The 15,064-nt window shown below is 31.9% G+C and overlaps 1 protein-coding gene across 1 annotated transcript in view; it reads right to left on the reverse strand.

The window, feature by feature from the left end:
• LOC127724130 (E3 ubiquitin-protein ligase rnf213-alpha-like) overlaps positions 1 to 15,064 on the reverse strand; it is a 160,336-nt gene that overhangs the window by 40,628 nt on the left and 104,644 nt on the right. The window contains exons 54-64 of the mRNA XM_052230992.1: positions 14,313 to 14,570; positions 13,411 to 13,531; positions 12,268 to 12,539; positions 11,553 to 11,673; positions 10,967 to 11,083; positions 10,327 to 10,434; positions 8,419 to 8,472; positions 7,473 to 7,664; positions 5,733 to 5,832; positions 4,366 to 4,400; positions 1,023 to 1,120 (exon numbers count right to left, since the gene is read on the reverse strand). Coding sequence (XP_052086952.1) covers positions 1,023 to 1,120; positions 4,366 to 4,400; positions 5,733 to 5,832; positions 7,473 to 7,664; positions 8,419 to 8,472; positions 10,327 to 10,434; positions 10,967 to 11,083; positions 11,553 to 11,673; positions 12,268 to 12,539; positions 13,411 to 13,531; positions 14,313 to 14,570 — 1,476 coding nt within the window. The remainder of the gene's footprint in view (positions 1 to 1,022; positions 1,121 to 4,365; positions 4,401 to 5,732; positions 5,833 to 7,472; positions 7,665 to 8,418; positions 8,473 to 10,326; positions 10,435 to 10,966; positions 11,084 to 11,552; positions 11,674 to 12,267; positions 12,540 to 13,410; positions 13,532 to 14,312; positions 14,571 to 15,064) is intronic.

Genomic DNA, 15,064 nt, shown 5'->3' on the forward strand with positions numbered 1-15,064 from the left:
CTAATTAATTCAGTTAAAAAGATTTAAATTATCAGAAATACGTTTACAAATATAATTTGATGAAAAAACTAAAAAGGTGAAAATGAAAAATCGTCATAACCACGTTGTTTGAACCAGAGACATGTCTCTGTTTGAACTAGTACACCTGTGCGCATGTGCGCAGGTGTGAAATTTAATTATGCATCCTAATTTCTTCAAAAAATGCTTAAATTGTCATTGATACCTTTATCTCACATTTATTTCGAATATTTTCTTGAAGAAATAACGTAGAAAGAGCTTATTACACTCATTCATGCTTTGCAAACGTACACGGAATTTACGTATCCGTCTCTGGTCCATGTTTTACCACTGTCAAGATAACATCCGGTTTAGATTTAAAAACGAAAGTAAAGTTTTTGACAACGTTATTTTGCACAAATAAAGAGTCTAAGCAGATATAAGTAAGCTGATGTTGCACACTTCGAATGATGCACTGCCAATTTAACAGTTTACGTCAGAACTTCGAATTTGAATCAAAGAAAGTTTAATATCGTTTTTTTTAATGTCAATCATTGGGATGGCCAACTCGGCAACTGATTACCATAAATGCCTTTTATTTATTTAGTCTTAAGGTATTAAAATCGGGATAATATATAAAATGTCCGGCTGGCTAAAAATAATTTTGGAAGCCCTGGGTTAAACGTGAAATAAAGTTTCCGCGAAAAATAAGTTACAGTATTCTTAGTTGAACAAAATTTGTTTTTATAAAAAAAAATGTTCAAAAACACTACTTTTTCCTAAAATTTCAGTCTGCATACATATACATATACATGTAATGTTACCTCAACCTTTGACCTGCAGACCCAAGAAGAACCCAAATGTGTGACCTACTTCAGTCAATCAATGAAAGAAATTCATCATAGCATATGCTGAGTGCCGTCAAAGAAGAAAAATTGAAATAACATAAAATATGTTTATACATAGATATCTGAATTAATGCGTTCAAATGAAGAGTTAAAAAAATTACAGATCAAATCACTTACCCAGTGTCCAATTCATTTCCAGCTCTGAGTTGATATCCTTCCCCACCTATCTCCCTCCCACAGGCTTTACAAATACCAACTGTTGCAGCGCGTCCACACTACAATTACACAATATTACATGTAAGACTGCCTTTTAATGCAAAAGAACACACATACATACATTATTTTAAAACATTTAATTGCCATGTCAATGAACCCATAAACTTTGGCAGCTTACAACATGTACAATAAAAAAACTAGAGGCTCTCAAGAGCCTGTGTCGCTCACCTGTATTTACTGATGCTTTGGAAATCATGTAAAATAAGGTTAAAATCATAACTAATAGTATTAGATATTAGATATTATAATGATATCTAAGATAATAACAAACTAGAGGCTCTAAAGAGCCTGTGTCGCTCACCTTGGTCTATGTGCATATTAAACAAAGGACACAGATGGATTCATGACAAAATTGTGTTTTGGTGATGGTGATGTGTTTTGGTGATGGTGATGTGTTTGTAGATCTTACTTTACTGAACATTCTTGCTCCTTACTATTATCTCTATCTATAATGAACTTGGCCCGGTAGATACAGTGGAAAATACTTTGTAAAAATTTACAAAAATTTACAAAATTTATGAAAATTGTAAAAAATTGACTATAAAGGGCAATAACTCCTTAAGGGGTCAATTGACAATTTTGGTCATGTTGCCTTATTTGTAGATCTAACTTTGCTGTACATTATTGCTGTTTACAGTTTATCTCTATCTATAATAATATTCAAGATAATAACCAAAAGCTGCAAAATTTTCTTAAAATTACCAATTCAGGGGCAGCAACCCATCAATGTGCTGCCTGATTGGTCTGAAAATTTCAGGGCAGATAGATCTTGACCTAATGAACAATTTTACCCCCCATGTAAGATCTGCTCTAAATGCTTTGGTTTCAGAGATATGAGCCAAAAACTGCATTTTACCCTATGTACTATTTTTTAGCCATGTCGGCCATCTTGGTTCGCGGGCGGGGTCATCGGACACATTTTTTAAACTAGATACCCTAATGATGATTGTGGACAAGTTTGGTTAAATTTGTCTTAGTAGTTTCAGAGGAGAAGATTTTTGTAAAAAATTACAAAAATTTACGAAAAATGGTTAAAAATTGACTATAAAGGGCAATAACTCCTTAAGGAATCAACTGACAATTTTGGTCAAGTTGACTTATTTGTAGATCTTACTTTGCTGAACATTATTGCTGTTTACAGTTTATCTCTATCTATAATAATATTCAAGATAATAACCAAAAACGGCAAAATTTCCTTAAAATTACCAATTCAGGGGCAGCAACCCAACAACAGGTTGTCCGATTCATCTGAAAATTTCAGGGCAGATAGATCTTGACCTAATAAACAATTTTACCCCATGTCAGATTTGCTCTAAATGCTTTGGTTTCAGAGATATAAGCCAAAATCTACATTTTACCCCTATGTTCTATTTTTAGCCATGGCGGCCATCTTGGTTGGTTGGCCGGGTCACCGGACACATTTTTTAAACTAGATACCCCAATGATGATTGTGGCCAAGTTTGGTCAAATTTGGCCAAGTAGTTTCAGAGGAGATGATTTTTGTAAAAGTTTACGGACGACGGACGCAGGACGACGGACGCAAAGTGATGAGAAAAGCTCACTTGACCTTTCAGGTCAGGTGAGCTAAAAACTGTAAAATTTCTGTAAAATTACCAACTCAGGGGCAGCAACCCAACAATGGATGTCGGATTAGTCTGAAAATTTCAGGGCAGATAAATCTTAATCTGATGAACATTTTTGCCCCCTGTCAGATTTGCTCTAAATGCTTTAGTTTCAGAGATATAAACCAAAAACTGCATTTTACCCCTATGTTCTATTTTTAACCAAGTCGGCCATGATGGTTGGAAGGCGGGGTCATCAGACAAATTTTTTAAACTAGATACCCTAATAATGATTATGGCCAAGTATGGTTAAATTTGTCTCAGTAGTTTCAGAGAAGAAGATTTTTGTAAAAGATTACAAAAATTATGAAAAATTGTTAAAAATTGACTATAAAGGGCAATAATTCCTAAAGGGGTCGACTGACAATTTTGGTCATGACGACTTGTTTGTAGATCTTACTTTGCTGAACATTATTGCTGTTTACAGTTTATCTCTATCTATAATAATATTCAAGATAATAACCAAAAACTGCAAAATTTCATTAAAATTACCAATTCAAGGGCAGCAACCCAACAACAGGTTGTCAGATTTGTCTGAAAATGTCAGGGCAGATAGATCTTGACCTGATAATCAGTTTTACCCTATGTCAGATTTACTCTAAATGCTTTGGTTTCAGAGATATAAGCCAAAATCTACATTTTACCCCTATGTTCTATTTTTAGCCATGGCGGCCATCTTGTTTGGTTGGCGGGGTCATCAGACACATTTTTTAAACTAGATACCCTAATGATGATTGTGGCCATGTTTGATTAAATTTGGCACAGTGGTTTCAGAGGAGAAGATTTTTGTAAAAAGCTAACGACGATGGACGACGGACGCCAAGTGATGAGAAAAGCTCACTTGGCCCTTTGGGCCAGGTGAGCTAAAAAGTAAGAACTATATAAATATGTTTTTTCTGAAATTGCTTTTCTACATAAACCTTCATCACTCAAAAGCTTAATTCTGAACATTTGAGGAGCTATAATCAAAAGGGCCATGAAAAAATAGCCAAAAGCACCTAAGGTCAGCTTTGTCTAAGTGAGTTGGAACCTTAGTGTCTTAATAGTATTTAAATTTATCAAAACAAGGAAAGCAACAAACATGACATATCTGGTGGATAGTTGTCTCATTGGCAATCACATCACATCTCCTTATTTCTATAAATCAGAATATAAAAAAAAAACAAAAATGACAGTATACAATTGCAAGCTTCAATGTCTGGGAGAAAATATTTTACTTAAAATATGAAAATTGTTTTTTTATATTTTACAAATAAATTTTTACATGAACAAATCAATATCATGAAAATAACTCTATCAGTTCAAAACACAGTACAAAACTGCCAACCCCTGAGAATACATATTTATGTCCTTGCTTTTTGTATTAGTATCTTTTCCATTGCTTTTATATATATTTATTTAACCTTAGTACATTTTGTACCTTCCAGTTTCCCTTTTTTAACATACAGATGAAAAAATTTATATGATACTTTTTGGCAGGTGGTTTAAAAGGGTTATTTTCTAGCAATGGGTTTGCAAATTTTATTTCACATATTTTCCTCCTTGAAGCTCATTATTAACTGTGTTTTAACAAATTGGTACGACCATCTTATTGATAGCAGGAATTACCATAGTTTACTTACATTTCCTATTACATATGGATGACCATTAGGACACCCTAAAAAAGAAGTTGTTAAATAAATCATTAAGGTCAAGTTACAGTAAAGGGCTATTTCACAGATTTTGGTAAAATTTTGCATACAACTTTGGCTTGTTGAAATATATCTGAGAATTGAAAAAATAATGCATTTATATCTCTTTTTATTTTCAGAAATATCATCGATTGAATTCTGTCAAAATAAGTGAACATTTGTATAGAAAGCATTTAAAATCGGCCAAAATCGTTCTTTAATTTGTCTTAACATTTTAACCCTGCTACATTTTGTAATGTGCCTGTCCCAAGTCAGGAGCCTGTAATTCAGTGTTTTTATGTTTGTTGCTGTATATCATATTTGCTTTTTCGTTTATTGTTTAGTACAAAAATACAATAAACTATTGACACAGAGATATGTCTCGCCTTTCGGCATAAAATTCAGAAAAACACAATCTGATGGACAGCAACATTGCTAATTAATTCAAAGTTGCTGGACCAACTAGTGAGTAAGGCCTCAAAATGGTTGACAAACAGCAATGTAACTTTATAGAAAATATTATCTTTTGTAAGTAGTTCCTATCAAACTAACTTAATCATAAAACTTAACACTGAAAATTGTTAATTGATTGAAAGTCACCGGACCATGGCCTAGGGGGCAGGGCCTTAAAATAGTTGTCAAACTGATATGTACTGATAGTAATGCAACTTTATAGAAAATATCATTGATCTATCGCAAGTAGTTCATATCAAACTAACTTATCATTGAAAATTGCTAATGAATTGAAAGTCACTGAACCATGGCCTAGGAGGCAGGGCCTCAAAATAGTCATCAAACTGATATGTACTGATAGCAATGCAACTTCACACAAAATATAATTGATCTATCACTAGTAGTTCCTATCAATCTAACTTAAGCAGAAAACTTACCAATTGTTGATGCCATCAACGCAGCCGCCGCCGTAGACGGAAAAGCAATCCTTATGTCTCACTTTCCGTCTCTTTGTCGGTCACTTTAGACGATGACCTATAGTTGCTTACTTCTACATCATTTGGTCTCTGGTGGAGAGTTGTCTCATTGACAATCATATCATATCTTTTTATTTTTATATTGTGATCTAACAAGATATTAAATACTATGGATTCCTTTATTTTTGGGGATACTTGAATTCATGGTTTATACATGCATGCAAGCTTAAAAGAATTTGTATTTTGTTGAATACTTGAATTTGTGGTTCACCTGGAAACAAGAAAATTAGTATCCCATGAATAATAATGAATCCCCGGTATAAATATAAAACCTTTCTGATACTACAAGGTTTTTTCTAAATGTTCTAATTTTAAACACGTTTCACTTACTGTAAAACACTGGATTTTCCCCAGTCTGCTGTCTGGCAGCCAGAAGAGCTTCTTTTATTTCTGATACTTCATCTTGTGGCATTGTAGGAAAAAAGGAATTCTGTAAAAATAAATAGTACAAGCATTCTGTGAGTATTGCATGGCAATACATAGTCCTCTACTGGTTAAAACTTCATTGTACTGGAACAAAATGCTAATATGATCTATAACTTGTCACAGTGTAAACAATAAAACAAATATCAAGTCAAAATCTTCAAGCATGATGAAAAAAAGTGTGGAAAACTTATTATTTGAGTGGATTTTCAAAGCCCAAGGACCACAACTCTGGACAAATTCATCAAACCAAAACAAAAATCGAACCTGATCTGTAACTTGTTATGATAAAACTATATACCAATTATCAAATTAATATCTTCAAGCATGACGAAAAAAAGTACGGAAAACTGATTATTTGAGTGATTTTTTTAAGTCCAAGGACCATAACTCTGCACAAAATCATTAGACCGTAACAAAATATGAACTTGATCTGTAACTTGTCATGATGAAACTATATACCAATTATCAAATTAATATCTTCAAGCATGACGAAAAAAAGTATAAAAAAATGATTATTTGAGTGAATTTTTCAAAGTCCAAGGACCATAACTCTGGACAAAATCATTAGACCGTAACAAAATTCGAACTTGATCTGTAACTGGTCATGATAAAACTATATGCCAAATATCAAATCAATGTCTTCAAGCACGAAGCAAAAAAGTGTGGAAAACTGATTTGCCTGACTGACGGATAGACAGACAGACAGACAGACGGAATGCAAACCTGTAGTCCCCTTCGACTTCATCAGTAGGGGACTAAAATGCAAGGTTTTAAAACTAGCTACTCTGACACAATCCAATCTGCCAAAAAAGGTACAAGATTATACACTGTCATTCAATCTATTTTTCTTTTACTATTTGTAAAATCTAAGCTGAGGACACACTGACTAGTATACAACTCTCTTATCTACAATGTTTTACAGACTGAAAATAAAAGTTCCTTCAAATTTGACTTCAGTTCCACATTTTTTTTTTAAAGAAATTGTAGTGTGAAAAATGATAATAACAATTTACAAATTTTGTGTGTCTGAAGTGCTTTTCTGGGTTTACCTTTATCAGAAAAGACTGGTCATGTGTATGCAATGATTAGAGAAAACATATTCTTTCACTGAACCTCTTGGTGTATTTTCTTTTTCTTTTCATTAAAATAGTGCAATTTATTGAAAGCTCGTCAAGCTTTAGCTATTAAAATTTTGATGATTAAACTATTTGGTTCATTGTGTTGTTGGGTTACTTGACCTTCACTCCACATTTCCTTTTTTTCTGTCATAAATTAATTTTTTGATGCTAAAATGTTCTAATAATTTAGATACAGATGTAGAATAAATACTATTAAAACAAGAATGTGTCCATATTACACGGATGCCCCACTCGCACTATCATTTTCTATGTTCAGTGGACCGTGAAATTAAGGTCAAAACTCTAATTTGGCATTAAAATTAGGAAGATCATATCATAGGGAACATGTGTACTAAGTTTCAAGATGATTGGACTTCAACTTCATCAAAAACTACCTTGACCAAAAACTTTAACCTGAAGAGGGACAGACGGACGGACGAAAGGACACACAGACTGAAAAACATAATGCCCCTAGGTGGGGCATAAAAATGAGTACATATCCAAGTTAAAACTGATCTATACTTACAGCCATGCCTTGAGGGGCCAGAGCTATTCTGTGTAGTGGGGTAAGAAGTGTTGTCTTCCCTGGAATTTCCACTATCATTACAAGAAAATGTGTCAGTAGACAAGAAATGTTCTGGTCAGCTAATTCCATTCCAGGTATAATGTTTCCTGGTAATCTCCATAAGGTATTTTTCAATATACCCTGTGTTATTTCCTAAAATTATTCAGATTTATGTTATCTGAAGAATTCCTTGAAAACTGATAATTCTAGGGGTTTCTACCTAATGGATATCTTTAAAAGTCTACTTTTGTGTAAAATCTATTTATATTTTCCCTTCTTTTTATGGATTTCTTTTTAAATACTGCTTAAGTTTCTTTATTTTTTTTCAAATGATTTTTTTAGTTTCTGGTTAAAAAAAATCTGGGTGTACCTGTATAACATGTAAAAGAGTATTTGAGCCACATAAAGTCAAGTTTTAAGCCTGTAAATGTCATGGCAAGCAAATTTGTTTCTGTGAAATAGATTTTTCAAATTGTTTTTCTCTCTCTAACATATCAGTATTGTTCAGTATAGTGGCTCCTTTCATTCATAATAATCTTAAATATTTTGTACATCACCAATGCAAATTATCACCAGATTGTAACTTGAAAAGAGTAACATGATAGGTGCCACTTGTGATGCAGAAATTGCTTACCCTTCCTGAGTTCATTCATTTTTTTTAATGGAGTCTGTGTTGCTTAACCTTCAGTCTTTTGTGCAGTGTTTTGTGGACTGCTGTAGGTCCATTTTGCTTTTTCTTATGGAAATAGGTTGTCTACCATTTTTAGCTTAATGACTTTTGATTGTCTCCTAGCTATGAATGAGTTCGAATGTCCCTTTGGTATCTTTCGCCTCTCTTTTGCTATGTCCTCTCCCCCCTTTTTTATTGACTGACTCTATTTGTATTTTTGAATTAATCACTCCTTACCTTATTTCTAACAATCACATGGTTCATTATGAACTCATTTAGAAAGTCCTTTCCCTAGAAAATGATTAAAATGAAAAATATTAAAATGAAGTTTATTTGTGACCTAAAATTGTTCACATAATATAGATATAAGAAGATGTGGTATGAGTGCCAATGAGACAACTCTCCATCCAAGTCAAAATTTATAAAAGTAAACCATTATAGGTCAAAGTATGTTCTTCAACACGGAGCCTTGGCTCACACCGAACAGCAAGCTATAAAGGGCCCCAAAAATTACTAGTGTAAAACCATTCAAACGGGAAAACCAACGGTCTAATCTATATAAAAAACGAGAAATGAGAAACACTTATGAACCACATCAACAAACGACAACTACTGAACATCAAATTCCACATCTTTGTCTTTGGTCTTGTTGGATAGTTGCCTCTTTAGCATTCACACCACTTCTTCTTGTTTTTATATATGAAAGAATATTATTTATGTTTTAGGATTATTTAAACATGATTGGTCAAACTGTAAAATATGACTGACTATATCCTAGTCTGATTCCATTTACTGTGGATTCATTTTTGTTTGTAACAATTTTTGTGGATTGAGGAAAAATTGTAGTTTCGTGGACGATTTTGTAGTTTTGCCAAAGTGTGTATACAAGCCTATTGAAAATTAGTACAAAGCTGAACATCTAATTCATGGTTCAACTTTACCAACAAAATTGACGAAAATTGGGATCCCACAAATAACAAGCATTCTGTGAGTATTGCCTGGCAATACATAGTTCTACCGGTTAAAAATTCATTCATCATACTGGAACAAAATGCTAACTTGATCTATAACTTGTCATGATGTAAACTATTAACAAATATCAAGTCAATATCTTCAAGCATGACAAAAACAAATGTGGAAAATTGATTATTTGAGTGAATTTTTTAAGTCCAAGGACCATAACTCTGCACAAAATAATAAGACCAGAACAAAATTCAAACTTGATCTGTAACTTGTCATGATTAAACAATACACCAAATATCAAATCAATATCTTCAAGCACGAAGAAAAAAAGTGTGGAAAACTGATTTGCTGGACTGCCGGACTGACAGACAGACAGACAGACAGACAGACAGATGGAGTGCAAACCTAAAGTCCCCTTCGACTTCGTCGGTAGGGGACTAATAATGAATCCACAATATTGTAAGGTGGATTGATAAAGGGTAATGCGAAATGCTAAAATGATACAAATGCAAAATGTAAATGTAAAATCATCCCATCTAAATTTGAAGAAAAAACTAAAATTTTTATTTACTATGAAAAAATGTGAACATAGTTTGGAAACATTAAAAGCTATCATAAATTGCAATTAATAAATGAACATATAAAATTTTACATCATTTTGAGAGTTTTGTGTTAATGGCAGGTATTTGATCGTTCCTGTTAAATTTATTCACATCTTTTATAGACTCAGGTTGATTTAGAGCTTAAAATATTGAATAGAAGCCTGTCTATCTTTAAAGAACAACTAGTGTATCGACCTCTAAATGTCTTTTGGTTATTTTTGTCAATGGGTTGCTGTCTCAGTAACATACACTTAACACTCCTTTTATTCATAGGCAGGAATTTAAAAGAACAACAAGAGTGGACAAAAAACTTTAGCCTGCAAAACTGATTATGACTGAATAATATGTTGAGTCTTTAATACTATGAAGGTCAAACAGCAGGAGTTTAACTAACAAGGGGTCTTAGTTCATATAACAAACAATACATATCAGATCTAATGAAGTAATTTAGAAATCACCTAATCACTGCACTCATTGTGCATCAATCAGCAAATTCAATCAATTAAAACAGAAAAGATGGCAACAATTGCCACTCCAAAACCTTATTCTCAAAAGAAAAGTATATAAACAGTTTACTAACCTTCTCTGTGAATTTTTGTGGCTGGCCTCCATACACATTATTCATAGTCATCTCTCTATGTAAAGCCAGTAGTAATTTGATTCTAGTCTGCCATTCGTTGGGTGGTTTCTACAAAACAAATAAACTCATTTTAAAATTCAAATCTTTATTCGCATACAGCATTTTACTTAAAACTATTTTCTTAAAATATTAGTATAACTCAATCTAAATCACTTAATTTATTTTCAATAGAAATTGCATATCCAATGTACAAAATTCCTGTAAAAATCTTTGATCAGTGCTGATTTTGAATCTCCTCTGAGACATTTTTGATATTAACATTTGACATAAATTTCATAACAAAATTACAAGAAATATAGGCTTGAGAGCACTTACAATGCAATTTTCCATATAATTTACATTTCCAAGGGGCATAACTCCTTTAAAAATAGTTGATCAGCAATATAATTTTTGAATAAGTTCGAGACTAATATAAAACTTTGAAATGAATTTCACGAAAACTTGGCAATAATTGTGTTGGTGTATGAACAAAGGGATATCACTGCATTGCAGCGGGGGACAATAACAATGCTTATACATAAAATGTTTAAGTTCTACATGTTTTAACTTTGTAACCCATCACAAATTGCACCAAACATACCTGTAGTAAGAGTTCTAGTTTTTCACTGTTTTCACTGAGAACTGCAGTAACAATGGTCTCTCTCAGTTCTTTGTATTCATCACCAGTCACAATGTATCTGTCATGGCATTCTTCTACCTATAATCAAATGTAAATATGAAGCCATTTAAGCACATGTTACATTTTAATTTTAATTCTTTCAAAAATAATTTTGTCCAGTATAACGAAAAGTTGCATGTGTTGTTGTATTAATCATGCCCCTTTTTTAAATTACAGTATCCCTAAACATAGGTTCAGATGCAGTTGCAGATACAAAAGTAGGACAGAAGGACAAACAAACGAAAACGTAAGAAAAAACAAGAGAACAAACGAACGGATAGACTCCCTAATCACTATATATTATGTCAACTTTAAAAAGCAGGGATGTAAATGAGGATGAAGATATCCATATACAAAAATGACAAAGCAACATGACTTACAGTACCTGGGAGTATCACCATGCTAATATAAGCCACACAATACAAAAATACATAAAAACCAATTAAATCTAGTTTGACATTTAAAAAAAAATAATTATGAAATCATAATATAGCCTTCAAATTTTCACCTTATTTCCTTTTAATTCTGGCAGACGGACCCATCGAAGGAAGCTTGCTTCACTTTTTGTTACAACTGTTTGATAACTGTCTATTCCATAACACCGACACAACTGTTTCACAAAGTATCTCCTGTAACATATATCATTATTTAATACATGTATGTCATACTGCATTTAAAAAAAGTGGAAATTAGCAATTCAAGCAGCAGATTTTTTAAAGTCAATAAAAGTATGGAGAAAAGATTTATTGGCTGTTGTTTGCTTAATGTCTAGTGGCACAAATTTCATGCATATTGAGGACAAATGGATAAAAGGTTATAAGCATGATGTTTGTGACTCATTGATGGATATGTTTTAGCACAAAAGAATCAAAGCTTGAAAGTGCTGAAAAAGGCATTTAAGATTAGTACTGTAATCACAAGTCGAGATTTAAAAATCAAATGTATCAAATTACTTCAACTGAAATCTAGTAAAAAAAGTTTATCTTGATTTTCTGTCTTTACGAAATAAAGCTACTAAAAAATTTGTATGATCAGATGATTGATTGAAAGATTTACAAATTTTATGAGCTAATAATCAGGATAATTGAATGTCTTTGAAATGTTTAATACATAGTTGAACTATATATGTTTAACCACACAAAAAAAAACAGATTATTTTTGTAAATATATGCTCATTCTACAACGAAAAAAAAAATCAAATTTTAAACAATAAATATATATACCTTGGCCATGGAGATCTACATTCTTCACACAGTTTAGAAGCAGCGTCAAATAACTTCCTCAATGTAGGATCTGGCATAGATTTCTGTGCTGTACCATAAAGCTTGTGTATATATTTAGAAACAACCGTCAATGAAAACCTCACTTTGGAAAGATTGTCAATTTTATCTAACAATTCAATGTCACCCGTTATATTATGAACTGCATCTCTTAACATTTTGGTTGCCATAGTAATTTCATCCTCTCTGTTTGCATACTGCTGATGCAATGAGTCCTGGAAATTAAAACAATATATTTTTAAAAAATATGATTAAATGAAGATTTTGGTGTGTATGTCTGATAAGACAGCAATCAAATAACAACACCAAAAATTATCTATTGGTGTTTACAATACAAATACAAATACTTTTATATTGAATCCAAATAAAGTGCCTGTTTCCAGTTTTTTTCACATGATATCAAAATATTTTAACATTAATAATCAAGGAAATATATTTAGATAATGTTGACATTTTTTTAAAATTCATAAAACAAAAATATAATGAAATTGATACTTTAGTAATTTCTGCAATCTTTATTCAAATGCTATTATAAAAGGGAGACAATTCTGAATATTTTATGAATGATAAATTGATAAGCTGCACATTGAAAGCATGGAAATTTCAGATACTGACCACAATTAATTCTTTAAGATAATGACTCCTTTGAAATTGGAAACAAACATTTTTTTATCATGTTAATTTTTACTAATTGCTCTCTTACACTTGATTTTTTTTTTAAAAATAACATATTTTCAGGTATCAAATATTAGATTAGGAGTACCATGGACAAATATTATTTTCTATATAGGCAAAAAGGTACATCAAATCAACTTCAGTATCTTGTAACTCTGTATTAAAGTAGAAAACTAAATACCATAAGTACTTTGAAGTGAATTAACTGGATTATTTCCCCTTAAATATGTTGCATGAGCAGTATATTTCTCTATGCATATCCTAAGATAATGTTCTACAACTATGTAAAGTATCATTAATATGCATTTAACCATTAAAGAGCTCGACAGACAGACAGACAAATGTTTGGACAGTGTAATTAGTAAATAACCACCCCCCAAACCTTTTTTTGCTGGATTTATAATAACATACCTCCATACAGGTCATAACTAGAAGACATAATTCAATAAGGTGTTGTTTGTCCCCTGTAGTTCCTACTAATCTATCAGCATAGTTAAAGTAGGCTAACAGATGGCTCTCAATCTCATGACCACTGAAATAATTTTGTAGATCATTGAGTATAATTGTTCTTTTGTTTGGTAAATATTTAAATATTAGAACAAATGCAATGATGGTAAGTAATTTCATTTGTCAGATTTCCACTCTCCTTGGTGAAACATAAACAAAATTCAAAGACCTTCTCGACTAAAAAATTACTTGCCTTAACATTTAACAAATAAAAATCAACCTTATGCATGTTCACATATCCATGTACATGTATAAGACTTTGATTAATTTTGGAACATTCAATTACGAAAGAAAAGATGAATTTTGGTCTGTTCTGTAGGGTTCATATATCAACACATTTTTCAAACAAATTTTGAACATTGAGGTTTTAAGTACTGTATATTCAAAAATTAATACATGCATTTATTATTGGGAATCCTCTGGCAAAAATGTGAAATCTGATTAATGCAATTAAAATCATTTTATGAAAGAAAATCACAACTGAAATTATGAATGCAAGTTTTATCATTGCGATACTGTCACATTTTTCGCAATAATAAAAATATTGTGATAATTTCTGAATTTACAAAATCATCAAGAATCTTACAGTAATTTTCAAGGTAATGAATTACAATACAGGCCTTCATTTATTTGAATCTAGGAATTCTGTTTGAAATTTTGAAATTACTGGTTAACTATAAAAACTTTTCCAAGGAAACCAACCTATCTACAGCAAATGTTAATAACCAAAAAAATTTGCATTCAAATTACAGCACAATTACAATACAACATCCAATCAAATCAAAATAATCGGAGATACAAATTACCTTGTTTGCATCAACTGTTGTAATAAGAATGATCGCACAACTGGGGTTGGGTCTATTGAATCATCAAAGATTGTCAGTTCTCTTGACACCACTCTTTCTACCTTCTTCCCTTTACTGTGGCCTATGATGTAGGACAAGAGCTTTTCAATCACTTCCTGTGACGGAGGTGTTCCCTCAGCAAAACAAAGCTGCGATACCACCTCCATGAAGAAACTGTTACATCGTGTCCTGTAATCCTGGTACTTTCTTATTTCACCACTGTCAATTAAAACAAGTTGAACTGTAAGCAATTGCTCACTTATGATACCCCTGTTATAAGTATTTGGTAAACAGGAAGTTGATGAGTGATTGATGAAAAACACATCATAAGATATAGCATGCTTACATGAGGATTGACTCTGAATTTTAGAATAACCTTGATTTGTAGTTCCTGAGAAAATAAGTATTTGGTAAACAGGAAGTTGATGAGTGATTGATGAAAAACACATCATAAGATATAGCATGCTTACATGAGGATTGACTCTGAATTTTAGAATAACCTTGATTTGTAGTTCCTGAGAAAAATATGCCAAAAATTTCATTCTTGGCCAATATGTGAAAGAATACCTTAGTATTCAGTAAACATGAAATTCATGAGCATCAATAATTAGATGATATTAAAGCTTGATTCAATATTTCAGAAACTCTAAGGGAACGACCATTTAACTTCAAGGATGGGGTTATGGTTTTTTCCTAAAAAAATATTCTGATCC

Source organism: Mytilus californianus, unplaced genomic scaffold, assembly GCF_021869535.1.
Source record: "Mytilus californianus isolate M0D057914Y unplaced genomic scaffold, xbMytCali1.0.p SCAF_14, whole genome shotgun sequence".
In the NCBI taxonomy this organism is placed as follows: domain Eukaryota; kingdom Metazoa; phylum Mollusca; class Bivalvia; order Mytilida; family Mytilidae; genus Mytilus; species Mytilus californianus.